Source organism: Pectinophora gossypiella, chromosome 17, assembly GCF_024362695.1.
Source record: "Pectinophora gossypiella chromosome 17, ilPecGoss1.1, whole genome shotgun sequence".
Taxonomy (NCBI): domain Eukaryota; kingdom Metazoa; phylum Arthropoda; class Insecta; order Lepidoptera; family Gelechiidae; genus Pectinophora; species Pectinophora gossypiella.
The window spans coordinates 13,681,277-13,708,194 of NC_065420.1; the positions used below are offsets into that span (position 1 = coordinate 13,681,277).

The following is a 26,918-nucleotide window of genomic DNA, read 5'->3' on the forward strand; positions in this document are numbered from 1 at the left end:
CTTGCAGATGCCATACAGACCGTGCATACTCAGGTAGGAATGGAATTCTAAAAAATATATAAAATGTCTCGAGATTTTTCTAATCTCGAGCATAGAATAAGCGCAAGTCTCTTGTTAGAAGTGGATATTGGGAATTTTGTAAAAATGTAGATTTAATAACTAATTAAAAAGATTTTATCCTGTTCAGTCGTTTTAGTAAGCATGATTTTCTTTAACAGCTATCAGAATAATACAGTCACGAGAAATATCATGTACCCACTTTTGTACCCTGTCGCACTATCATATTTGAGATTTAATGAGACTTACGGTTTAATTTGTCAAAAAAGTTAATGTGACATGGTTTTAAAGTGTTTACATATTAGTACTTGTAACCGTACTGTTTCCTTAAATTCAAATTCAAATCATTTATTGTGACACACATGTACAGTGGGTAGATGTTACAAAGATAATAATAAGACCGCTGTGATCTGCCGGTAGGCGTACAATTAAATTGGTGAGACGAGAAGTTACTTACAGTGTTTAATAATTTTGAATATGTTTCACATGCTAGATACAGTAATATGTAGTATACGAACGTACCTGGTAAGTAGGTATGTCGCTTTTTTTTTTTGACGTGACTTATTGTAGATTTATGGCATTAACTACTTGGCCGGACAAATAGGGAGCGCTGAAGGCTCTCATCCGATACAATGTTTAAGACAACAGGCCTGAGGGTGCCCAGTTGGGCGCGAACCTCGGCTCAGGGCGTCGTCTGAGAGGAAAAATATTTGAAAGAATTAATCGACCCTCGTGGGTCGATAGCGATAAGCGCTGAATGAGGGAAATCGTCGACCACGCCGGCTGGGTCGGTATCGGGGTCCTTAAGTGTTTGGTGTCGCGAGGTGATTGGCTGCCTCTATGGCTAGAGTAATAGGGTCGTCGGGATGGTATATTACGTCTTTCGGACGCCGATACTTTTCAGAGTATGTCGCTTACAAACAGGGCTGTTTATTCTAACAACTTTTTCTAAAATATTTGAAAAGATCATGTATGATAGAGTATATTATTATTGCGAAAAATATAACATTTTTGATGAGAGCCAAAATGGTTTCCGAAAAAATAAATCCACTACATTAGCTGTTTACAAATACGTACAAGAAATCTTAAATACATTAAATGATAAAAAATACGCTGTAGGGATATTACTGGACATGACAAAAGCTTACGATACGGTTCAATACGATATATTACTTAATAAACTCTATGGCATTGGGATCAGGGGCATAACGTTCCAATGGTTTACATCATATTTACAAAATAGAGTACAGTATGTAGAATTAGAATATTATAGTAAAAATGAAAAATTAATTTCAATGGTAAAATCAGATAAAATAACCATTAACTCGTCAATCCCTCAAGGAAGTGTGCTCGGGTGTTTATTATTTTTGATATATATTAATGATTTACCCAAGATAATAAACGAACATTGTGTCTTATTCGCAGACGACATTTCAATTTTAACACAATGTGAAAACAATTCAAATCTCTCAAATAAATTGAATTCTATTTTAAAAGCAGTCTCAACGTGGATGCTCGATCACAATCTACAAATAAATTATGCAAAAACCAAACTTATGACCTTTCACCCACCACAAAAACGGCCTTTGGATATAAACTTCAGCTACAACGGAATCCAAATTCAAGAAGTAAATGAATCAACACTGTTAGGATTGGATATAGACAAACATATAAATTGGAAGAAACATATACAAAAAATTACAAATAAAATATCCCAATTTAAATATGCTCTTAACGAAATTAAAAAATCTACAAATTTTTCTAGCGCTCTTACTCTTTACTACGCCTATGCTTTCTCATGGTTTACCTATGGGATTATACTATGGGGTAATAGTACCGAAGCACCTGCTCTATTTACTCTGCAGAAAAAACTAATCAGAATCCTAAAAAATCTAAAACAAACGGATAGCTGTCGACCGCACTTCCGGTATCATAAAATTCTTACGCTTCCTTCCGTCTATATATTGGAAATTTGTAAATTTGTTCGCAAATACCAAAACCTTTTCACACGTCGCCAAGACCTCCCAGTAAAATACACATTGCGTCATAGAAATAGATTAAATATACCAAAATCTAGACTGGTTCTACACTCTTCTAGCCCATACGTTATGGCCATCAAAATTTATAATAAATTGCCAAACGGTTTAAAGGAAGAAACTGCCGATACAATATTTATTAAAAAACTAAAAGAAATCCTAATTAATAAATGCTACTATAGTATTAATGAATATTTTAATGATTCAGATTTAAACATTTAAAAGCCTCCTTCTCTCTTGTTTTTTCTTTTGTTGTGCCCGAAAGGGTCTGTGATGTGAAACTCAAATGTAACTGACCAACTTGTACACCATCATAGTATGCAAATAAAGAATATTGAATATTGAATACGATATACGGCTTTGGTCAACATAGCATACCTCTTGTATGTACGTAGATACATATTACACACTCACTACTCTCCAGCTATATTTAAGTCCCATATAATAGGAAGCAATTCTAACCGGGCACAAAAGGTGTTTTTTTTTTTAAATGTTATCAAACAGTTTCACTAGATTATTTTTTTATAAATACACTCAAATACAATTTTGCCACCGTTGTAAACATAGAGTATGGAATTCCATTTGAATTTGTTTTTTTATAACAAAATACTTACCTACCTCAAATTAATACATGAAGCAACAATTCTCTTCTTCCTCTTTGCGAGTCGATGGCGATCGATACTATATTTTTGATGACCAATAATTGGCCATGCTTACGGCATTGTCAATAGCGTCGTGGTCTTTAATAGTGCAGGTGTTAGGGCACTTAGGACAGCACAAAAAGTGAGCCATAGATTTTGGTGAAACTCCACACTCGCACTCATCGTAAACATCAACCAGATATCCCCACCTGCAGAGATTATCACCCTGGTAACAGTCTGCTGGAAAACCTGAAGCAAAAAAGTCTTCGTCGTGCTTTACCACCTCCTGAGGAGTCGCGTTTTGTGTGCGAACGATGTGGCAAGAAATGGCGCGCTGCTATAGGGTTCTATAGCCATCGGCGGCGCTGCGGGAACTCGTAGACTCACAAGTGCTGCAAGAATCATCTACGATAAATGCTGTGGCCAATGATGATGATGAACAGTCTGTGGACGGTTTAGTCGGTAACGCAGAGTGGCCGACCCTTTCAACACGATGGCGATCCAATGTAATCGGTCCTCGTCAGGACCAAGCAACAATTTCTAATACATAAAACACTCAAAATCCAAAATGTTATAGAAGGGGCCATACAGGATATTGTATGGATTTCGATATGGTTTTCTTCAATTCCACATTATTATTATTTTTTCCTCGTTACCGAGTCCCCGTGGAGTGATTCTTTCAACCAAAAGAAGCAATGGGCCAAAGTGAAGAGAAATAAATACAATTTATTGACATGTCTGTTATGGGAAAAGTTTTTTTGGCACTCTTTGATAAACGGCCGATGACATTTTTATACCCAATCAAAAACATAAATGTGAAGTGAGAGCCAAGTTCAATATTATGATTAATACCTTGGTTGTTGATTTCAACGACAAAAGAAGTGAGATCTAAATGAGTGCCAAGTTCAATGGTCAGTTCTGATATTTATTTAATCATCATCATAATTTAATTATCGTGTTAATAAAAGGTTGATATTTATTAGTGGGCGGAAGGCAAGAGGGAAACCACTGCCCTATTTTTCCCTAAAAAAGTAGCATGGAAAATGCTGCACCGACAAGAGCGTAGCTCTTAAATTGATGATGATGATTTATTAGTGATGGGCCGAATGTGGATTGAACCGAATTCGAACTTCGGCCGAACATTTGGTTTAAGACAACGCCGAATTCCCGCGTTCGGTTGATATTCCCGCCTTTTCTTCAATGATTCACGTTACGAATTGTTTACGCGATTGCTTGCAGTTTGTTGTGGTCCCTGCCGCCCGCTACCCGCCCGCACGTCACCGAGCCGGCCAGCCGCTCTTTATTGCGTCATTCGTGACACGAGTGAAATAGTTAAAATACTCAAAAAGTTATTAAAACTGTGCTGCATGTAAGAACAATGAGTGGGCGAAAAATATCAGGTATTTGGACTTTCTTTTTGGAAGTAAATGAACCAAACAAAGTAAAATGTAGTTTGTAGGCGAGTCACTAATATCTCGTGGTGGTAGTAATTCTGAGTTTTATTTAAATAATGCCATTGACTTTGAGTACCTACCTTCTCTAGAAAAAAATAATCCCATAACACATTGACATAATTCATACATAAATAACTCCATAATACACTTCACCTACCTAAACCTATAATCAAATTATGTAAATGAACTTATTTAATTTTTATGAACGTTTTACCCCGCAAGGGATCTGGGCGTGGCATGTATGAATGCTCGCTTGTCAACCTAATGACGAATTTCGGCCGAAGTTCGGTTTTGTGAACCGAATTTCGGTTAAACCGAATGTGAAACGAACTTCGGCCCATCCCTAATATTTATCAATTAATAAAAACAAAAAATGCGCTCTTGAATGTGTATGTTGATGAAAAGTTCGCTCCTTTCATAACTGCATTAACAGCAAAAGCTCATCCTTTTCCTTAATTCATGTTTGGAGAATCATTCAAAAGCACCTGCCCTTTACTGTGGTGGACTTCTGTGACTATAGAAGATGAAGAAAGATGGTCAGAAAAAGAAAGTTCATTAAATTTTGTGAACAGTTATTAACCGCAACCGCTTCAACTGTGGCATTAGAAATATGTTTTTCAACATTCGGGCTAGTTCAGTCGAAGCTAAGGAACAGATTGGGCAATGAAAAGGCTGCAAAGCTTGTATTTTTGTTTAAATATTTTAACCAAGACAACTAAACCAAGAAGCAAGATATAAGTTGGATTTTGGGAGAACAAATTAGTTGTACTTCAGCTACAGCAGTGCCCAGGCCAATGGAAATAGATTCATCAGCTACTTAATGCATGTATGCATACAATGAAAAAATAAAAAGTGTAAAAAGCATTGAATGATAATTATTAGATAATTATCAAGAAACATAATTATCTTGATAATTTCGAACCCTGGTTGTATGTTAAGTTAATCCACATACCTACCACATAAAGACCGACTGTTATGAGTTTTGATTACTTGCTGATTCTTACATCTTACATGTATGTACCTATGTATTCATTTAACTAAGAAGAGCGGTACCTACCTATATACATTTACACACATACTAATAGCTACAAAATGAAAAAAAAATAATGGTAGGTAGGTACTTCTACTATTTGAGCTACATTCTTCCATTATGACATAAGTTGGGTATTTTGTTTTGATGAAACAATTTAGAATAGATAAACTATTAAGCATAAGTAGTAGCACGGAAAGTTCAATCACCTTTGCATTTTTATTCCTCACATTTCGGCGGTGACGAAATCATTATTAGTTGACAAATAATGCGCAATCATTAATCCATCTATTTTAGGTAGATTATCCGATTGCCCTTTTTCGAATCCGTCATCCATTTTATTAATCGAATAATATTTTCTATTATTAGGACGAAAACAACAAAATACTGCGCAAACTTTTACACCTATTACTTACTACCTATAACTGCTGGCGACTTGATATTAAGCGGGCCGCGACCCGCGCGGCTCGTTGACGTCACAAACGGTCACGTGACTGATTTTTTTTTCAAAATTTTGAGTGACTATAAAGTCAAAACTACTAAGTATTTATGACTACAACAAAAACTAGTGTATTTGTATACATACAGGCTTTACTGAGACATAATTTCAAGCGATTTGGCATACTTAGTAACATTCTTCATTAGGTATTTGTGTTAAGCGTTCATAATATAATTTAATTATTTAAAAATTGCCAGTTTTTTATTTTTTCCTTTGTATTTATCTAATTACCTATCTGCATACTAAATTTTAACTCTCTAGGTCATCTGGAACTGGGTTAGAGTTTTGATCTATAGGTCAGTCAGTCAATGATAAAAATAAGGATTTTCGGACATTAATATCTAGAAGAAAAGAAAGAAAGAAAAAATATTTATTCGACATACTTATTGTTTTAATATAATTAACATAAAATAATACAGTTATGAATGTATGCCGAAACGGTTCCACCTCAGCATAATGCCATAGCCTAGACTATGACGCTGGTATCTAAATAATCGTTTGAGATAAGTTTATGAAATTTAGAACACATTATGTATCTCGCAAGTTTCAATACATGAGCCAAATTTTATACGTTTATGTGAAATAGTTTTTGATTTATGAGGGGGTCAAAAGTGGCTCCAAATGGTTCATGTAATATTACACACGGTGCGGCTCGCCAGTTCTGTTTCTTGAACTTGGCTTGACACGCTAGCGCGTGTCTAGATAAGGCTTTTTATACCTCCCTATTTTGGCACTTTTTCCAAGATGTCAAGTATTATAAATTATATTCTACTTATTAGCTTTTTAAATTTTAGTTCTTTTTTTCCGACCTTGAAAAGGAAATACAGAAACCTTATAGGATCACTTTGTAAGTTTTTCAAGCACAGCACCACACTTGTAACAATACAAAAAAACACATTTTTCGTGACATTTTATAGGCTACATACAGGATGTTAGTGACATCGTAACGAAAACTTTGAAGGATGATTCAGGCCATGATTCTGAGTTGATATCAAGTGGATTTTTCCGTCGCAAAAGTATGGAACGGAAAATAATTTAAAAAAACATAAAAAAACATAAATTTTCCGACAGGAAATTCCACTTATTATCAACTCAGAATCATGGTCTGAATCATCCCCCTCAGTATTCGTTACGGTATCACTAACACCCATACCTACTTGTATGGCTACCTGTAGTACTGGTAAGGGGTGTAAGTGACATCGTAACGAATACTGAGGGGGCTGATTTAGCTCAGTATTCCGAGTTAATATCAAGTGGAATTTTCGATCGCAAAAGTATAGAATTAAAAATAATTAAAAAAAAACTAAAAAAAACATGAATTTTGCGACGGAAAATTCCACTTGATATTAACTCAGAATCATGGTCTGAATCATCCCCCTCAGTATTCGTTACGATGTCACTAACACCCTGTATATTCGTAAGCGTAAAACGACAGCCTTCTCCATTAATGATGCATCGATAAGTTTGCAAACATTATTTTAGGTAGGTACTACGAAAATATAAACCTTACTATAATAATATTTGCGTTGAAAAATGAGCGATTACTTTTTAATCTTTTTAGCAAAATAAAAATAAATTACATTTATATTTTTCTTTAAAAAAATATATCAACGTTAAAAAATGAAGTATCAAAAGGAAAATACTGACACATAAACCTAATGGGCATCCAAGATCTTATTATATAAGTGAAGACAAAGCTCAAACAAAAAACAAAATAAAATAAAAATAAACGTTACGACCAAATTGAGTAAGAGTGAACAGGGCTGTCACATTCAAGATATTATTAAAAAAAAATGTTTTTCATCAAATATTTAGGTACCTTAAAGATAAAAAAGATAAAGATAATTTACCACCTTCTGGGTTATCTCTTGTACTTTACTACACATCGTCGCTCACCAACCAGGTAAAACGCTTCAAACATAAAACTTTTGATCACAACATGTTTTTTCCCCAATCCTTCTCTAACACTATAACATACATACATACATAAACTCACGTCCGTAATCCCTAATGGGGTGGGCAGAGCCACAAGTAATCAAAGACAACTTGCAGCCACTGTTGATACGAATTCCAAAGATGGATATGATGAACCTTATGGTGATAAGGGATCAGCCTATCGCCCATAACATTAGTCCATCATGTTAGAGGACACAATCCCTCTGTCGGTTTAACACTATAAATTCATTTCAAATACTTACTTAGCTTACAATTGATATATTTTTTAATCAAGCTAAAAAGGGATAATGCAGTATATCTACAATAAGTTGGTTCTATGCTGTTTCGGGAGCGAAAAAAACATACATACATACACATACATAATCTTAGGGTAAGCAGAGACTATAGAATTCCATTTGGTCCGATCCTACACATTTCTCTAAAAAAAAGAAAAAAAAACGAACTATCAGCAGCTTGTTTTCCCGGGCATGTCGTAAAATCCGACTTAGGGATTTTGTCCCTTCTTCTTCCATGATGGACTTATGTTACGGGCGATAGGCTGGTCCCTTGTCAAGTTGTCACCATAAGGTTCATCATATCCATCTTAACATACATCAACAGTGGCTGCATGTTGTCGTTGTCATAAAAACAGAACAATAAACAAAACACAACACATTTTTTTATTTGATATGTCATCAGTGTGACAGTGGTTAACATATTTCAATCGTTCATTTCGAAATAGGCTACTCACCTGGCAAATGAAACACTTTTTACGAAACGTCAAAACGAAAGTTAGTATGGAAATGCCGTCCTGTGACGTCATCAACGAAAGCGGTCAAATATCGTACGCATTATTACTAAATAAAAAATAAATAATTCATAATTCAGAATTCGAACGTAAGTCGAAACATAAAATAAGATTGACAGTTTCTGTTTCTAGATTAGCATTTTATAGTTTATATTTGACACAGTCAAATATCCAAAATGCAAAAGCCGTGTTATTTGTAAGTCTCATTCAAAGATCTCGGCTAGCAATAGATCCGATAGATTAAGTGACACGAAATCCTTTAAAACCTGAAAGCCGATTATGTGAGCCACTCACAGATAGGTCTCCGCTGCACGGATTACGCTATCAACCGAGAATCGACAAGTAACTAAGCTTTGACCAATAGACGCCGCGTATGCTATGGAGATAAACGTTTAAACATACACATACATACATAAACTCACGCCTATCTCCCATCGGGGTAAGCAGTCAATATGGAATTCCATTTGCTTCGATCCTGACACACTTAAAGTTTCATCCACATTCATCAATCGTTTCATACACGCACGCCGTCAGAGTAAATCGTACTGAACCTTTTCTAAGGACATCTCGAGTTTGGTTAATGTACGTCCTTCAACATAAATATTTAAAATACGTGATAAAAGAGGATAACTCATGTGTACCTAATCTACATATTATTTAAACTAATAATAATAGTGTTGTTAACGATATTAGATAAAAAATAATATGGTAGGAGTAATATTCAAGATAATTAAAGCACATAGTCACGGGTTCTTACCGCGTTTGAAAAAACGTGAGGACACAGTGAGTGCGGTTTGTCGTAGTGAGTTTGGTGCGAGTTCAGATGGTTCCGAACATTCCGATATCAAAAACATAAACAAGCGGCAAAGAAAGAGGGTAGACAGGTATGTCTGCCCGTAGAAAATTATAGATCTACCTACTCCACTCCAATCTCATCAGTCATGAGATCATGGCACTTGCAACAGTGTCGAAATATCGGGAGTCTCATATCTCCATTTAAACGCGGTAAGAACCCGTTGCTATGTGCTTTAATTATGATAATAACCGCGTAAACTTAAAACAATGTATATTCAAGTTAATTAAACACATGCAAAAGATCGTTGGCATTGCTGGTTTTGAATTTAAATATAACTGTCACATTATAAATCTTTAAATATCTCCTTTTATCTAAGTCCATTGTTGAAAGACGATAGGGGACAAGCGGTATACCTATAATCGTTCGGAAACGTTAAAATAGCGTCCTAAGAACCCATTCATATATCGCCTCAAAGGAATTTGAATTGAAAAGGGTTTTTAATTTGCCTTTTGGTGGTTTTATTGTGGTATTTTTATGTCAGAAACTATTTGATATCTTTTGTACATTATAAAGGTTTTCAATATTAAAACGATAAACAATGACGCCAATTGTTTAATGGCAATATAATTATAGATCGAAAATTTCGCATGTAGGTAACCTACCATTACCTACTCAATAAAGATATTTTTGAATTTGAATTTAATGAGTTGATAAATATAATAAAGTGGAGTTCGAGATAATTAGACCGTGGTTTTACTGACTATAGTAACTTACCTATATTTAAGTTGCTTTAAATTTGCGTTATATTTTTCCATCAAAACCTAAATTCAACTTGCCTCAAAGGATGTTTTACCCAAATGTTTGAATAAAATTAGGTACTGTACTAATCTTACTCCTTTGGCCCCCTTTCTGGTATAATATTGGCCTTCGGGGTATGGCCTGAATAAATACAGGCAGTAATTTAAAGCCTTGAGGCGCTACTGAGGTTATTTTGTGAAGCCTTCGTGGAAATTCTGCTAAGTTGAGATGTGTGTTGTTGTTTAGTAAAAAATCTTTAGAGTAATTTTGGCCTCCGTGGTTCAGTGGTTGAGTGTTAGGCTCACGATCCAGAGGCCCCGGGTTCGAATCCCGGTAGGGACATATCACAAAAACCACTTAGTGATCCCTAGTTTGATTTGGTTGTGTCCAAAGACATTAAACCTCACCTGATTGTCCAAAAGTAAGATGATCCGTACTTCAGAAGGCACTTTAGGCCGTTGGTCCCGGTTAACTACTTACTGATGTAAGTATGTAGTCGTTACATGAGCCATGTCAGGGGCTTTTGGCGGCTCAGTAATAACCCTGATTTCAGGGTTGATGAGGTTGGTATTCCACCCACACCCACACGATAAGAAGAAGAAGTGTAATTTTGGACTCATACTACGTTTCCGCTCGCGACTTTGCCCGCGTGGACTTCAATTATAGTGCGCAGCACGTTTTTTCCAACCCGTTTTCATCCCTTTAGGGGATACTTTTCGGAGGTAAAACTATCCTTTGTTCTTCCCAAGGTAGCAAACGATCTCTCCCAAAATTTCATTTAAATAGGTTCTTAGTAATCAAGTGTAATGTCTTAAAAGAAGGAATGATAAGAAAATACAACAGGGGGTTGAAATGGCCACATCGAAGGAATTCATCTAAGTAAGCTATATTGCTATTTGACATTTGGTCGCATTGCGCACTTACTTTTATATGCGCAGATGTCAAATTGCAACATTGCTTTCTTTCTTCCCCCCATTTTATTACCCCTGTAACACAAACCAAAGTTTTCCCTATTTGTTTAGTTATAGTGGCGTCCGATTCATCGTAAAATACGAACTTAAACATGTGTATAAAACCTCCTGTAAGTACTTAAATAAAACAAGACTGAACAAAACCGAACGGGGAGTTCAATATCGGACAACAATGGGCATTAATTTTCCTTTCACCACAACAATAAGTGGAAAACTAATCTATTTTTCCAAGAAGTCTCCTCATCGTACTCCGAACCAACAATTGCGTTACACCACTTCAATAGACAGCGGGAATTAAATTTTATCCAACAAGAGCATTGTTCAATGGATTCGTTTTGTGAATTTTAAATTGAATGGTAAATTTAAAACTTAGTAGATATCTTCTTCTTATCGTGTGGGTTGTGAAGAGGAATACCAATCTCATCAACCCTGGTGTCAGGGTTATTACTGAGCCGCCAAAGGCCCCTAAATAAAAGCCCATGACGGGCTTACCTATATTATGTATGGTATTCGTAAGTAAATAACAAATGTAATTAGCCTAATAGTCATCGTTAAGAAGAATGGAGGTACAAATACAAACTGGAAGACATAAGAGAGTAGTTTCACCTACTTTTCCGGATAGTCTGACCAGTGGCGTAGCTAGGGTGGGGGACACTCGGGGTGTCACCCCAAAATACTGAAAAATCTACTACCAAAATACTACCAAAATGGAAACTGACAAAACGAAACTATTGTCAAAATGAATGAAAATCAAATAATTTTTCTTTTATCGAAATCGACGATCCGTCTTTTGTTTTACATTTATTTACATCAAATAGTTTTGCTCGTGACAACATTTGGAAAGTGTGGTGTAAAGAGCTTATTATAAAACTCACATCAAGCGATTTTTCAAACAGGCGCTTACATGGTTTTTACTTTCAAGCGATGATATTTTTATTTACCGTTCTGTTCCGAACAACAAGAACCCCTTGCGATGGTATTTTTTTTATTATTCACAGGTGTCACCCCTGAGCAGGTGCCACCCGGTGCCCAACCCTAGTTACACCACTGACTCTATTGTCTTGGATGGGCGCCAAGGGTGTTTTTTGGTCTTCCATTCAGTCAATAGGGCTCACTTCATTAAGTAAACTAACATTGGGCTAAGGTTCGGAGGGTTTGGGAAATCTCGTGTTTATCGTTGTGTGGGTAGGCTAGATTACTTTGGCTTGATTAAACGAAGAGAAGAAGAAAAATATATTATGGCATAACAAAGCATCACGCCTGTATCCCCATACGGGTAGGCAGGGATAGTATAACACCCACGTTATCCACTTGTCACCAACTATTTAAGTCCCATGGGGATTAGTCTTTTGTATAAACCAGACACGAACTCTCTAGAGCAATAAGGCCACCCAAATTGTACTATATTCATGTGTTATGTCAGATTGTTAAATTTTTGTATATTTGATTTGGATTCTGGAAACCACGTGATATCAATTGTACATACATACACACATAAACTCACGCCTATTTCCCACCGGGATAAGCAGAGAGTATCGCATTCCATTTGCTTCGATCCTGACACACTTCTCTTGGGTCTTCTCTTGATATCAATTATCTGTAATTCAAACAAGAATTTAAACTCTATAAAGTCGAATTTAGTAGTTTAAGAGCCCCTAGCCGGGTTTCGAACCCGCGACACTGCTATGTTAGTCAAACGTTCTCCGAACAGAGCTATCCAAGATTCAAAAGAAGAAGAATTAATTATTGTGTCAAGTTTTTTTAATTTGATAATTATGTTTTGTACTAATTCTCAGGTCAGACATTCAGGTAATCAGCCTGCAATGTCCTTATCAAACTAGAGATCACAAATTAATTATTGTGATATAATGTCCCACCGGGAATCGAACCAGGTACCTTCAGATTCAGAGACAAATGCTCGCACTGGACCACAGAGGCCGTTTAACATTTTTATTTTTGGTATTTACTAAAACGATTCACTACCCTGAAATACGGTGGTGAATGTTGGGTATGGCAGAAGAAGCATGAAAGCAGGATTAATGCCGTAAAAATGAGGTCGCTGCATAGCATCTGCGGTGTTCAATTGGCTGATAGAGTGAAAAACGATGTGATAAGAGAAAGACGTGGTGTAAAAGACGATATAGTGACTAAGATTGAGAAGGGAATGTTAAGTTGGTTTGGACACGTAGACCGGATGAAGGATAATAACATTACGAAAGCAGTATATAAAGCGATAGTTGGCAGATGAAGAACTAGAAGGACGCAAATTGTCCTTAGAAAAGACATCCTTAGAAAAAGTTAAGTACGATTTACTCTGAACCGGCGTGCGTGTATGAAACGATTGATGAATGTGGAGGAAGCAAGAGAAGTGTGTCAGGGTCGAAGCAAATGGAATGCCATAGTCTCTGCTTACCCCGGTGGGAAATAGACTTAAGTGTATGTATTTATGTATTTAATTTACTACCCACCCAGCAAGGAAAATGTAGGCATATTCATATGAATTAGTTATTTGCCTTCTTTGTCTAAAAAATGGCTTCAAGAAGCCTCAGGGTTTTTTACGTTTCTCTCAGGCGTAACAAGGTTGCGCATATAATTCTAACGAATTCCATCTGTGTACATTCTTATGCTGTATGTTTAACGTACTTACATATAAAAATAATTATTTTGAACATTTTTTTTGTTTGTTTTATTCCATAGTCTCTGCTTACCGTGGCGGAAAATAGGCGTTAGTTTATGTATTTATTTATCTATTATGATGCATCAACAGCAGTACATACACAAACACATAAAATAAAATACACTTAGGAAATGTTCCTGTATACCCGCCAATTATAGACGCACACAACACTGATAATGAAAAAGTAGAAACTAAAGTTAACAAATTAAAAAGAACAATAATTGAAAATAGAATTTAAAAAGAAAAAGCAGAGCGTGTAACCTGTCTTCCTAATTCACTGTGTCTAATTGACGTGACTTCTTGTAGATTTTTAGGACTTGGCCGAAGAATTGGGTAGCGGGGAGGGCTCTCACCGCTTGGCCAGACAAAAGAAGATCTGCTTAGCGCAACCCCATTAGTCACGGGGTCCAGATTTTTTCTTAAATGACTGCCTGTCTGACCTTCCGACCCGCGAAATCCAGTCCAGTACACGTTGGGTCATATACCTCCGAATCACATTTCTTGGGACTGTGGGTTTCCTCACGATATTTTTGTACACTAAAGACATGCAAATCGTTCATGATCCAAACATGAATGCGAAAACAAATACAAAAATCTTCACTTTACGTTTTTTTTAGGATTCAAACTTGCGACCTCGTTTGTAGTGTCAAGCGTAGTAGGGCCCTGTGCTGGGAGGCTTTCTGGCCACGTCTTTCCCTCAGCGATATAGCCTCCGATGTGATAGTAGCTTTACAGCCATTTACATAATATGTAATTAAATTTTTGACGGTCAAAAAGTGCTAACAATTTAAGCCAATTTTGAAGAATAAATATTTTTGTTTCTTTTTTTTTAATTAATGAGTGTGTTCTCTTTGGCCCCAGGTATACGCTGACAGTGTCAAGGCGTGAGATTATGCGCGGGCACGTCATCTAGCCATGTCTATTCTGCTCAGCGCGCTCGGAGTGCTGGCGATCGTCTCGCGCACCGGTGAGTAATCTCACACACATAATTATACACACACTGTCCGGTCACGAGTACTAATAATATGTATACACTTTGAAACCATGTCACATTTAATGTCAAATATGATAGTGCGACAGGGTTCTAAAGTGGATACATGATATTGCTCATGACTGTACACACTCTCACACACATATCACCAAAATTTAGAAATGTTTACTCAGTAGGTAATAATCTAAATTATATTATTATAAAATATTTTATGTTTTTTTAGAACGTCTAGGGTTCTGTGCCGAGGCTTTTATTGCAGCTTCTTTTCCCCGGCTATACAAGTTGTGAAAAGCTACAGTAGTTTTAGGCGGATATGACGTTCGTTATGTAAAAATTGCCATTCAAAGTGCAGCTATCTTGCCTAGTGAATACAGATATTTTTGAATTTGAATTCAATTTGACATAGTTACACTTTGAATCGTTAATTTTTACATAACGGACGTTTCACCCGCCTAAGGACAGGTAAAACTACTGGCCTAAAACTACTGTTGTTTCTCACAACCTATATAAGTCAACCTCGCCACTCGTCCATAAACATGGTCAAATATCGTACATTTGTTCAGACGATGCCCTGAGCCGAGGTTCGCGCCCCACTGGGCACCCTCAGGCTTTTTGTCTTAAACGTTGTACCGGGTGAGAGCCTTCAGCGCTCCCCATTTGTCCGGCCAAGTAGTTAATGTCATCTGCGGCAAATCTACGATAAGTCACGTCAGAAAGGAAAAAATATTTGAAAGAATTAATTGACTCTAGTGGGTCAATAGCGATAAGCGCTGATTGAGGGAAATCGTCGACCACGCCGGCGCGCGGCGGGGTCGGTATCGGTGTCCTGAAGTGTTTGGTGTCACGAGCTGATTGGCGGCTGCCTCTAAGGCTAGAGTAGTCGGGTTGTTGGGATCGTATATTTACACCATTCATGTATTAAGCTTCGCTTTGTAAGAAAATGTATATTATGGTTGTCCACTCCACTGTAACGCATGAATTGATGTCATTCATAAGTACTCGAGTAGGTGGTCACATGACTCAACGCTGTTTAATTATGTTTTAACTAAATGTTATAATATGCTTAGCTGTAAGTGATCCATTAAAATAAATAAATAAGTTTGTATACTTAGACACAATAACGTAATCCACATTACTTGAAAAATAAAAAATGTCCAGAAAAAAATAAGTGGATTTGATTAAAATGGACAATGCATCACCATAAAATTGTCTTCTCTTGAGTTATATCCTCTAACCACTATAAGTGGACCCCTGACATTTCATCCCGTTGCTTCTCTCTTCCTCCTTTCTTGCTACTTGTTCATTCAAGTAGAAAAAACAGTGAAATGTCAAAGTTTGACTAATTTTGGTGATGCTTTTCTCCCTTATTTGAGCTTTTTCTTTTTTGGCTGTACACAACGCTTCTTGGAAATATTTTGTTTTATGTTTTAATTAAAGAAATACTCAGTGCAAGATTGTCGTAGACAGTTGGGGGTTCTAATTTTAATCTATTTATAGTCACGGCTGAGGAAAGGCTGTTTTTTTTGACGTGACTTATTGTAGGTTTCCCCCAAATGGCATTAAAATGGGGAGCGCTGAGAACTCTCACCTGGTAAGGAAGAAAGCCTGAATATTCAAATCTGAATCTGAATACTCTCGTAAGTATTTTTATTTATCTGTATTGGTAGCCCTGTTCAGAGAACGCGTGTTCATAACGGCCTCCGTGGTCCAGTGGTTGAGCGTTGTGCTCACTCCGGAGGTAACGGGTTTGAATCCCGGTGAGGACAAATCACAAAAATCACTTTGTAAAAAAAAAAAACTTTATGTTTTTTTTGTTTACATACATAAACAGCCTATATACGGCCCACTGCTGGGCACAGGCCTCCACTCAAATAACCGGACGGGGTATGGAGCCACCACGCTATTCTAATGCGGGTTGGTGGAGGTGTTTTTACGGCTAATAGCCGACACCAACCGCTTAACGTGCCCTCCGAAGCACGGAATCATCTTACTTTTTCGTAAAATCAGGTGATTCAAGCGTGAAAAGTCCTTACCAAACAAAGGACTGTCTCACAAAGTGATTTCGACAAGTCCCCATCGGGAATCGAATCCCGGACCTCCAGATCGTGAGCCTAATGTGACCATGGAGGCTGAGAGAGACCACTGAATTGTAATAAAAAGAAATATAAATTGTCTTATTCGGATCTTACAACACGTTCGGGAAAAACATGGGCATGATTACGCATTCTGTTTTTTCCCTACTCTGTAAAGAGAAGGAAATTACTCTTCAGTTTTTTTTAAACCTGTCCTCAGACAGATCGCATTAGGTGTTGCCATAGTCGTAAAAACGTTTCGCATTATATCGCGAGCTAAAATGTTGTGTTACGCAATTTTTGGGAACAAAAAATATTTCTCGTCTATTTTTTTTTTCTTGTTCGAGGCACATGTGTTTATATCAGCGGTAAATTGATAAGCGATGAAACATTATCTTGCTTAAAATGTGTATAGGATCAGTAGAGATGCTCCGAATGGTGATTTAACCGAATATCGAATGTTATTCGGTCAGGCTATTACTGAACCAACTACTCAGCCGAACTGTTCGATTAGAATTCCATTGGACTAAAATTTTTTTGCTGAAATAATCGGAGGAAGTAGTCAAAATAACCAGTTCTATCTATTCATACATTACGGGTTTTTTAATCTTCTTCTTGTGTGGTTGTTTGGGTTGTGAGGTGGAATAACAACCTCATCTACCCTGGTATCAGGATTATTACTGAGCCGCCAAAGGCTCATGTAACGACTACATACTTACATCAGTAAGTAATAACCGGGGCCAATTTTTTTTTTAATAAATAACAGGTTTGCATTGAATCACAATCTCACTTTTAAATGCAGCACAAAAACTCAATCGCGGGCGCCGAGAATTATATCGAAGACTTTGACCAATTGACAGACAGAGCGAAAGCTATTTGCGCAGATAAACGTCTCACGGCTATTGGTCGAAGGCGATAAATTCGCGCCATGCGCGGCGTATTTGTTGTGCCGCGGGGGCTGGTGATAGGATAAAGATTAGAAGACTCGATTACCTATCAAATGCCTATTAATTCTAGGTGTGAAGATTCTTTTATTGTAATGATTCCCTAAAACATTACTATTAGAATTAATTATAATACACTTGCGACATCTAAACCAAATACCAAATATTCGGTTTTCGGACCGAATATCGAACACCAACCGAATATTTGGCGCATCTCTAGTAATCAGCCTATAGATGAACCACATATGGGCTCTCAGTCTACGGTTTATTAAAGGGTCAGACACCTATAAATAAGTACTCTCCGTAGAAGGTTTCTTACCCGTGGTAGGTTTTTTACGCACAGGGATTTTCTGCAGCGATTCAGTAGCAAGTGTTCTTCAAATTCAAAAATATCTTTATTCAGTAGGTAACATAGTTACACTTTGTATCGTCAATTTTTACATAACGAACGTCTCATCCGCCTAAAACTACTACAGCTTCTCGCAACCTGTATAGCCGGGGAAAAGAAGCTGCAAGAAAAACCTCGGCAAAGGGCCCTAGACTTTTTTTTTTAAATAAAACTTCTATCAGATGGGTTGTGAGGTGGAATTCCTGCAGCAAACCTGAAGTCAGGGTTATTATTGAGCTGCCGTAGGCCCCTGACAGGAAACATGTAACGACTACGTACTCACATCAGTAAGTAGTAACCTGTGCCCTCCGAAGAACGGAAATAAGAAAAAAATATTAGAAATAAGTGGGTACGGTCACGAGCATTAATATGTACGTATGAACGTGTGTATGTATGTATGTATGTATGTATGTGTATGTATATGTGTGTGTGTGTGTGTGTGTGTGTGTACTTTGGTACCATGTCACATTAACTTTTTTGACAAATTGAACTGTAAGTCTCACTAAATGTCAAATAATATGTTGGTGCGACAGAGTCTTAAGATGGGTACATTATATTGCTCATGACTGTACTCAGTTCAACTTGCGTTGGATGTACAATCAAAGAGCAAAAGTGCAGTCACTGAGCCCAGCGACTTAATTTAACACCGCAGATTATTTCTACGGCATTAATCCTACTTTCATGCTTCTTCTGCTATGCCCAACATTCACTACCGTACTTCAGCGTAGGGACAAGTACTGCATTGTGAACAGCCATCCTCGCATCTTGCGAGATACATTGGCTGCTATTTTTTTTTAATCTATCACTTACAGCTATGCACATTATAAGATTTAGTTACGACATAATTAAACAAAGTAAAACAGTACTAATGTGTAAGGCAATTAGAAGTGAATACGACATTCATCATAAAATACAACATCTAGTCTGTGAATACTAATACATTATGAAATTAATTCTTCTTCTATCGTTTGGGTAGCGAGGTGGAGTACCAACCTCATCAACCCTGGTGTCAGGGTTACTATTGAACCGCCAAAGACCCCTGACATGGCTCATGTAACGACTACTTACGTACATCAGTAAATAGTAACCGGGACCAACGGCTTAACGTGCCTTCCGAAGCACGGATCTTACTTTAGAACAATCAGGTGATCAGCCTATAAACTAGGGATCACAAAGTGATTTTCATGATGTGTACCCACCGGGATTTGAACTCGGGACCTCCGGATCGTGAGCCCAACGCTCAACCACTGGACCACGGAGGTTGTTTATAATTATGAAATGAATTTAAAGAAATCGAGGTTTGATTGAAGAAAATCACGTGGTGTTGTTCTATATGAGGCGACGTTTTTGTACGGAGATATTCAGACGTTAAATATTGCACCATTGGCTATGTGTTCAAATGCTCGACCTAACCAAAACCGAGGTCAATACCCGTTATAGCCGTTTGCCAAGTGATAGGGGAATACCTCGATAATAGGTACCTATTCCCTGATATATTGCGGTATCGATATAGATACGACATTGCTCCCCTAGCGGTCAGTTGAATGCGGAATTCAGGAAGATGTCGTCGCTTCAAAATGAAAACCACGATTGACCCTAGCCTAGTTTTTTTTGACGTGACTTATTGTAGATTTGCCGCAGATGGCATTAACTACTTGGCCGGACAAATGGGGCGCGCTTCAGCGCTCTCACCCAGTATGTACCACGTTTAAGACAAGAGGCCTGAGGGTGCCCTGTCGGGTGCGAACCTCGACTCAGGGCGTCGTCTGAGAGGAAAAATATTTGAAAGAATTAATCGACCCTAGTGGGTCGATAGCGATAAGCGTTGATTGAGGAAAATCGTCGACCACGCCGGCGGGGTCGGTATCGGGGTGTTTGGTGTCGCGAGCTAATTGTCCGCCTCTATGGCTAGAGTAATCGGGTCGTCGGGATCGTATGTATTTTTAGCGTGTTCGTTCCAATTTTAAGAAAATTATAATCCGGCGCGTGTTCTGGTATAAGATAAAGATAATTATACTTTATTGAGCATAAACAACATAAAATATCGTAAAATAAGTTATTAAATAACTTGTAATGAAAACCTACATATATTTAAAAGATTTGCAGTTTCTTGTCATTTCTCCTCCTTAGCTATAAAAACTTGCGAAATGACATAAATGTAATTCAATTTATAATTATATATCGTAAATGATTATTATAATTATAAATAATTCTCATTAAATCATATATTTAAAAGTGTCAGAATAAATATTGTTTTACATAAATTTGGTAAGTAGCTATCTATAGTTTCAGCCAATAATTTATAAATGTTAAATTGACTTCCAACAAGTTTATCCGTGGTAATTACGTTGAATTAATTATTCTGATTCTATGAATAGAGATACGGAAGCAAGTTCTATCAGACAAACTTTAGGTACAGGATAAATTCAGGGAACTGAATCACCACAGCGAAACAGTGGTCACTGATCCCCCTAGAATTATCCCGTTTTTCACAGGGTCCACTTACCTAACGTGAAGATTTGACAGGTTCGGTTTTTTACAGAAGCGACTGCCTGTCTGACCTTCCAACCCGCGAAGGGAAAACCAGCCCAATGTCAGTCCAATGTTGTTTGTGACAAGTTAAGTCACAGTCACATGCCTTCAAAAATGACAGCCACCTTCTTGGCGAGCTCGCTCCATCATAGGCCTCGTCAATGCCTTCGGGCAAGTCTGGGGCAAAAAGCAATCCCATTAAAGATAAAAAAAAATAATTTCTCGGGAATGTGGGTTTTTTCACGATGTTTCCCTTCACCGCTGAGCACGTGATAATTATTTACGATCCAAACATGAATTCGAAAACAAATTCGTCAATCATTAGTTTAGGCCTGTGCTGGGTTCGAACCGGTGAATTGATCCTAATCTGTCTAACCTGTCTGAGAACTGATATTTATTTATTATTGTATACCAATATTTTATGTTTGTTTTTTTTTTAAGTACGTCTAGGGCCCTGTGCCGAGGATTTTCTTGCAGCTTCTTTTCCCCGGCAATACAGGTTGTGAGAAGCTGCAGTAGTTTTAGACGGATGAGACGTTCGTTATGTAAAAAATGACGATTCACAGTGTAACTATGTTACCTAGAGAATTTGAATTTGAATAATAGGAATAATCGTATCGACAGGCGTCCTGGCTATACCAATTACCGTCGTGTCTTATAGGTACATATAGTGTGTGTAACTACCAGATACAGAGAACATAATTCACGGCTAACAATAGTAGTGGCGTTGAATAGAGGTGGTTTGTCGTACACACTTAGAGTTAAACAAGCAGTAAGGAACTAAGTAGGTTGGTATACATTTCGTTGGTCAAGAATACAGAAGTTTGTTCTTAGGGCTTTTGCATTATAAAGTATATATTTCGCTAGCGTAATTCGCTATTTAATTAACAGCCTATGCCTTTTTCGAAACGGCCGTTCAACTTTTTTAAAAATAAATAAAAAAAGAGTTTGTTTATTTTTTTTGTAAATCTATACAGGGTGGCCCAGAAGTTCAGGTTCAAAATGGAAAATTAGATAGAAGGGCTCATTAGCTACCAGAAACACCCCCATGTATGTTCAGCAATTATTTACGGTTTAGGAGATTTGACCCATTTTGTACCTTTTTCTAGATTTTCTACTTTACTTCAGAAATAATCATTTTGTCGCTATCCCTTTCTTAATAATTATTTTATTTTACTTCACAACTATGCCTTAGGCTGTGTACCGCTTAATCAAAGATAAATCAAAGTCAAATCAAGTATAAAAAAAAAGTTATCAGAAGTCAAAGTGAGAATTCGACCAAAATTGTTACAGTTGTTTAAACTTCGCCGAAGAATAATAAACACATGAGATTGTCATGGACCCTGAACGTATTTCTAAAAACTGCTCCATTTAATAGGCTTTTAGAAACATCCAAAAAAAGTACCCTTAATAAGGGCATAAAACTAAGTAATTAGCCCTCAAAGATTGCAAGACAGACAGATTTGAAGGAAAATTTGACATTCTCATACAATGTAGCTGCTTCTTTCTAACGTTGTTAAAGGTGCTCAAAGACAGATTTTATTTTAGTATCCAATAGTATGAATCACCAACAGTGTTTGGGGATAACTTTTTCCTTCAAATTTATGTACCTTCATTAAAATACGAATACCAAAAGTGACTGCAAGTTTTGTCTTCGGATTGTTGCTATGTCTACCCTGTTAGCGATTATAAGCGTGATTTTTATTTACTTTTAATTGAAAATGTGTCTTTGAGCACCTTTAACAACGTTAGAAAGAAGCAGCTACATTGCATGAGAATGCCAAATTTTCCTTCAAATCTGTCTGTGTTGCAATATTTGAGGTCAAATTACTTAGTTTTATGCCCTTATTAAGGGTACTTTTTTTGGATGTTTCTAAAACCCTATTAAATGGAGCAGTTTTTAGAAATACTTTCAGGGTCCATGACAATCTCATGTGTTTATTATTCTTCGGCGAAATATTAACAACTGTAACAATTTTGGTCGAATTCTCACTTTGATTCCGATAACTTTTTTTTTTATCTTTGATTTGACTTTGATTTATCTTTAATTGAGCGGTACACAGCTTTAGGCATAGTTGTGAAGTAAAATAAAATAATTATTAAGAAAGGGATAGCGACAAAATGATTATTTCTGAAGTAAGGTAGAAAATCTAGAAAAAGGTACAAAATGGGTCATATCTCCTAAACCGTAAATAATTGCTGAACATACATGGGGGTGTTTCTGGTAGCTAATGAGCCCCTCTTTCTAATTTTTCATTTTGAACCTGAACTTCTGGGCCACCCTGTATAACAAACAAGTTACAAGGGCTTCCCTAAAAGTAGCCAGATGACACTTGTGATGGGAACTGTTAGCACACCCCGGATATGCATACAAAAATTTAATTCTTACCGTGTTGCGCATAACGCGCATAATTGCGTAAAAGCTGTACGTCTCATCATCCTACTTCGGACATTTGGGTGAACAACTTGTAATAGGGATCACAAAGTGATTGTAACAAAATAATACTTTATTTACACCATAAACAAAACAGTTACAGAACAAAAATATGAAACAAAACAAAAATAAAATTAAATAAAACTAAAAAAAAAACAAAACTCAAAATAAAATAAATGTACAATTTTTTAACACTAAAGTAAGTGATTTAAGTTTAGTGGTTTAAGTTAGTGAGTAAGTGATAAGTGATTTTAGGGATCACAAAGTGATTATTGTGATTTATCCCCATCGGTATTCGTACCTAGGTTCTTCATAATAATATCATGAGACCTGGAGACCACTGGACCACAGACGTTAAATGCATTATTTTAAAAAAAGAAAAGCTCCTTATTCTATGCCTATATGACAAGGAGACACTCTGTGTTTTGTTCAAATTTTATGTCGAGTCATAAAAATATTTCACAGAATTATTATAATGAATCACCACAGTAATATAGTTGAGATAGTTTAACAACGTGATAATAAAATGAACTTTTGCTCGTCAAATTAACTTTCCCGTCGTTTACTTCACAAAAGTCATCCCAACTAAGCCCTGTTAAGTCTATAAAATTTTGCCGAGGCTGTGGTTGAGCAATGGGCTCATGATCCGGAGGTCCTGAGTTCGAATCCCGATGGGAACATATCACAAAAGTCACTTTGTGGTCTCTAGTTTGGTCAGGACATTGATCACCCCATGGTCCGAAAGTAAAACGGTCAATGCTTCGGAGGGCACGTTAATCAGTTGGTCCCGGTTACAATTAACTTAATAAGTATGTAATTACATGAGCCATGTTAGGAGCCTATGGCGACTTAATAGTAACTGACACCAGGGTTGATAAAGTCGGCTATTGACCTTACAAACTACACAAGAGAATTACAACCCTTTCACGGGCAGAGACCATGGGTCATTGATGGTTCGTAATAGTATGACACCTTGGAATCGGAACGTCATTAGACGTTCTGTCCTTGAATGTGTTAAAAGGTTTATCCAATATTGGTATAATTATCTCACACAGGCACAGGCAATTAAAAATAGCCATAGACTATACCTAAGTAAGTAGGTTTTTCTTCCATAATAAACAGGGTGTTAGTGATATCGCAACGAAAACTTTGAGGAGGATACAGACCATGAGTTGATATTAAGTGGAGTTTTCCGTCGCAAAAGTATGGAGCGAAAAATTATTTAAAAAACTCAAAAAATCTTATGAATAGGAAAATTTCACTTGATATAAACTTAGAATCATGGTCTGAATCATCCCCATCAGTATTCGTTACGATGTCACTAACACCCGTGTAAGACATTTCTCTGGTAATATAACTAAGGTAAGGTATATTTCTATGTTAAATTATTTATTTCCTTACATTGTTTTTGTTTACTATTAAGTTATTTTTGATAGTGGAAAATGTCTACATCGTTCAATACCTATTATAAACATAGCAAGATCTTCTTATAGTCGTGGGCCATTTTCGTGGACTCCAGTTTAAAAGCAGACCCACGTTCCCAATCTTGAGCTATGTAACCACCTATCCACGCTTTGCAGTGTGCATACACATATTTTGCTACAAAGCAAAGCTTAATACAGGTGACTTATCCTTGCACCACGGTGAGCCCGCGCCTTTATCGGACACGCGCATCTGGGTGCGTGACGTCTGACGCCTATATTGAAGACTAAAGTAAGACCGAGGGGTGAGGTAAACCTGGTGGGGAGCGGAGAGTTGCTGTTCTATACGTAGTATTTATTGCATATATGTCTATGCTTAACTTTAAATAATATTTTCCTCAGGTTGCACAGACAACGCAAACGCTCTCGGCTCGGAGGGGGTCTCAGAGTTGGACTACACAGACGTGGACCTCGGGCTGACACAGCGGGGGCCACACTTCGACGTGGCCTACTCCAGGAACGTCACGGCCCTCGTCGGCAAGACTGCGCAGCTGAACTGCAGGGTACATGACCTTGGAAATAGGACGGTATGTAGTTGTTTATTGTATATTGTTTTATTTATTAGTACACAATAAACAAAGAGATTTCTTCCAGCTGACCTACGTAACAAGAGAGACTTTCAACGTATAATATTATATAGATACACATACATACGCGTACAAATTATTTAAAAATTACTTAATTACTTATACTAATATAAAACAAAATATTAACCTAAACCTACAGACCACATTTAAATAAATTGTATATTTCATAAATATATAAACATATTATTATATACTTTATACAGGGTGGCCCAGAAGTTCAGGTTCAAAATGAAAAATTAGATAGAGGGGCTCATTAGCTACCAGAAACACCCCCATGTATGTTCAGCAATTATTTACGGTTTAGGAGATATGACCCATTTTGTACCTTTTTCTAGATTTTCTACCTTACTTCAGAAATAATCATTTTGTCGCTATCCCTTTCTTAATAATTATTTTGTTTTACTTCACAACTATGCCTAAGGCTGTGTACCGCTTAATAAAAGATAAATCAAAGTCACATCAAGTATAAAAAAAAAGTTATCGGAAGTCAAAGTGAGAATTCGACCAAAATTGTTACAGTTGTTAAAACTTCGTCGAAGAATAATAAACACATGAGATTGTCATGGACCCTGAAAGTATTTCTTAAAACTGCTCCATTTAATAGGCTTTTAGAAACATCCAAAAAAAGTACCCTTAATACGGGCAAAAAACTAAGTAATTTGACCTCAAATATTACAAGACAGACAGATTTGAAGGAAAATTTGACATTCTCATACAATGTAGCTGCTTCTTTCTAACGTTGTTGAAGGTGCTCAAAGACACATTTTCAGTTAAAAGTAAATAAAAATTACGCTTATAATCGCTAACAGGGTAGACATAGCAACAATCCGAAGACAAAACTTGCAGTCACTTTTGGTATTCGTATTTTAATGAAGGTACATAGATTTGAAGGAAAAAGTTATCCCCAAACACTGTTGGTGATGCTTACTATTGGATACTAAAATAAAATCTGTCTTTGAGCACCTTTAACAACGTTAGAAAGAAGCAGCTACATCGTATGAGAATGACAAATTTTCCTTCAAATCTGTCTGTCTTGCAATCTTTGAGGGCTAATTACTTAGTTTTATGCCCTTATTAAGGGTACTTCTTTTTAATGTTTCTAAAAGCGTATTAAATGGAGCAGTTTTTAGAAATACGTTCAGGGTCCATGACAATCTCATGTGTTTATTATTCTTCGGCGAAGTTTAAACAACTGTAACAATTTTGGTCGAATTCTCACTTTGACTTCTGATAACTTTTTTTTTATACTTGATTTGACTTTGATTTATCTTTGATTGAGCGGTACACAGCCTTAGGCATAGTTGTGAAGTAAAATAAAATAATTATTAAGAAAGGGATAGCGACAAAATGATTATTTCTGAAGTAAGGTAGAAAATCTAGAAAAAGGTACAAAATGGGTCATATCTCCTAAACCGTAAATAATTGCTGAACATACATGGGGGTGTTTCTGGTAGCTAATGAGCCCCTCTATCTAATTTTTCATTTTGAACCTGTACTTCTGGGCCACCCTGTATATTGGTTCATAAATATATTATACACTATATACAATATATATACCTAAATAAATAAGTAAATGCATACAAATACGACTAATGCAACTCAAGCAAGACTCAAATAATAATCCTTTAAGTTCCTTTTAAAACCACCGTGTCACATTCCCGACGACGACGTGATTTTATCCGTATTAACGTGCGCGGCAGTCTCGGCGCACGCGACATCTCCGAAAAGCTACAAGAGAACAGGCTTCGTTGGTTTGGGCACGTAAAAAGAAGACCTCCTTATTATGT

General features: G+C 36.8%; 1 protein-coding gene across 3 annotated transcripts in view; it reads left to right on the top strand.

Moving 5' to 3' along the window:
• The window catches only part of LOC126374204 (zwei Ig domain protein zig-8-like), a 258,248-nt gene that overhangs the window by 190,438 nt on the left and 40,892 nt on the right, over positions 1 to 26,918 (top strand). For all 3 annotated transcript variants that reach the window (XM_050020712.1, XM_050020709.1, XM_050020710.1), the window contains 2 exons: positions 14,564 to 14,669; positions 24,887 to 25,071. In XM_050020712.1, the coding sequence (XP_049876669.1) occupies positions 14,618 to 14,669; positions 24,887 to 25,071 (237 nt within the window). In that variant the 5' untranslated portion in view covers positions 14,564 to 14,617. The remainder of the gene's footprint in view (positions 1 to 14,563; positions 14,670 to 24,886; positions 25,072 to 26,918) is intronic.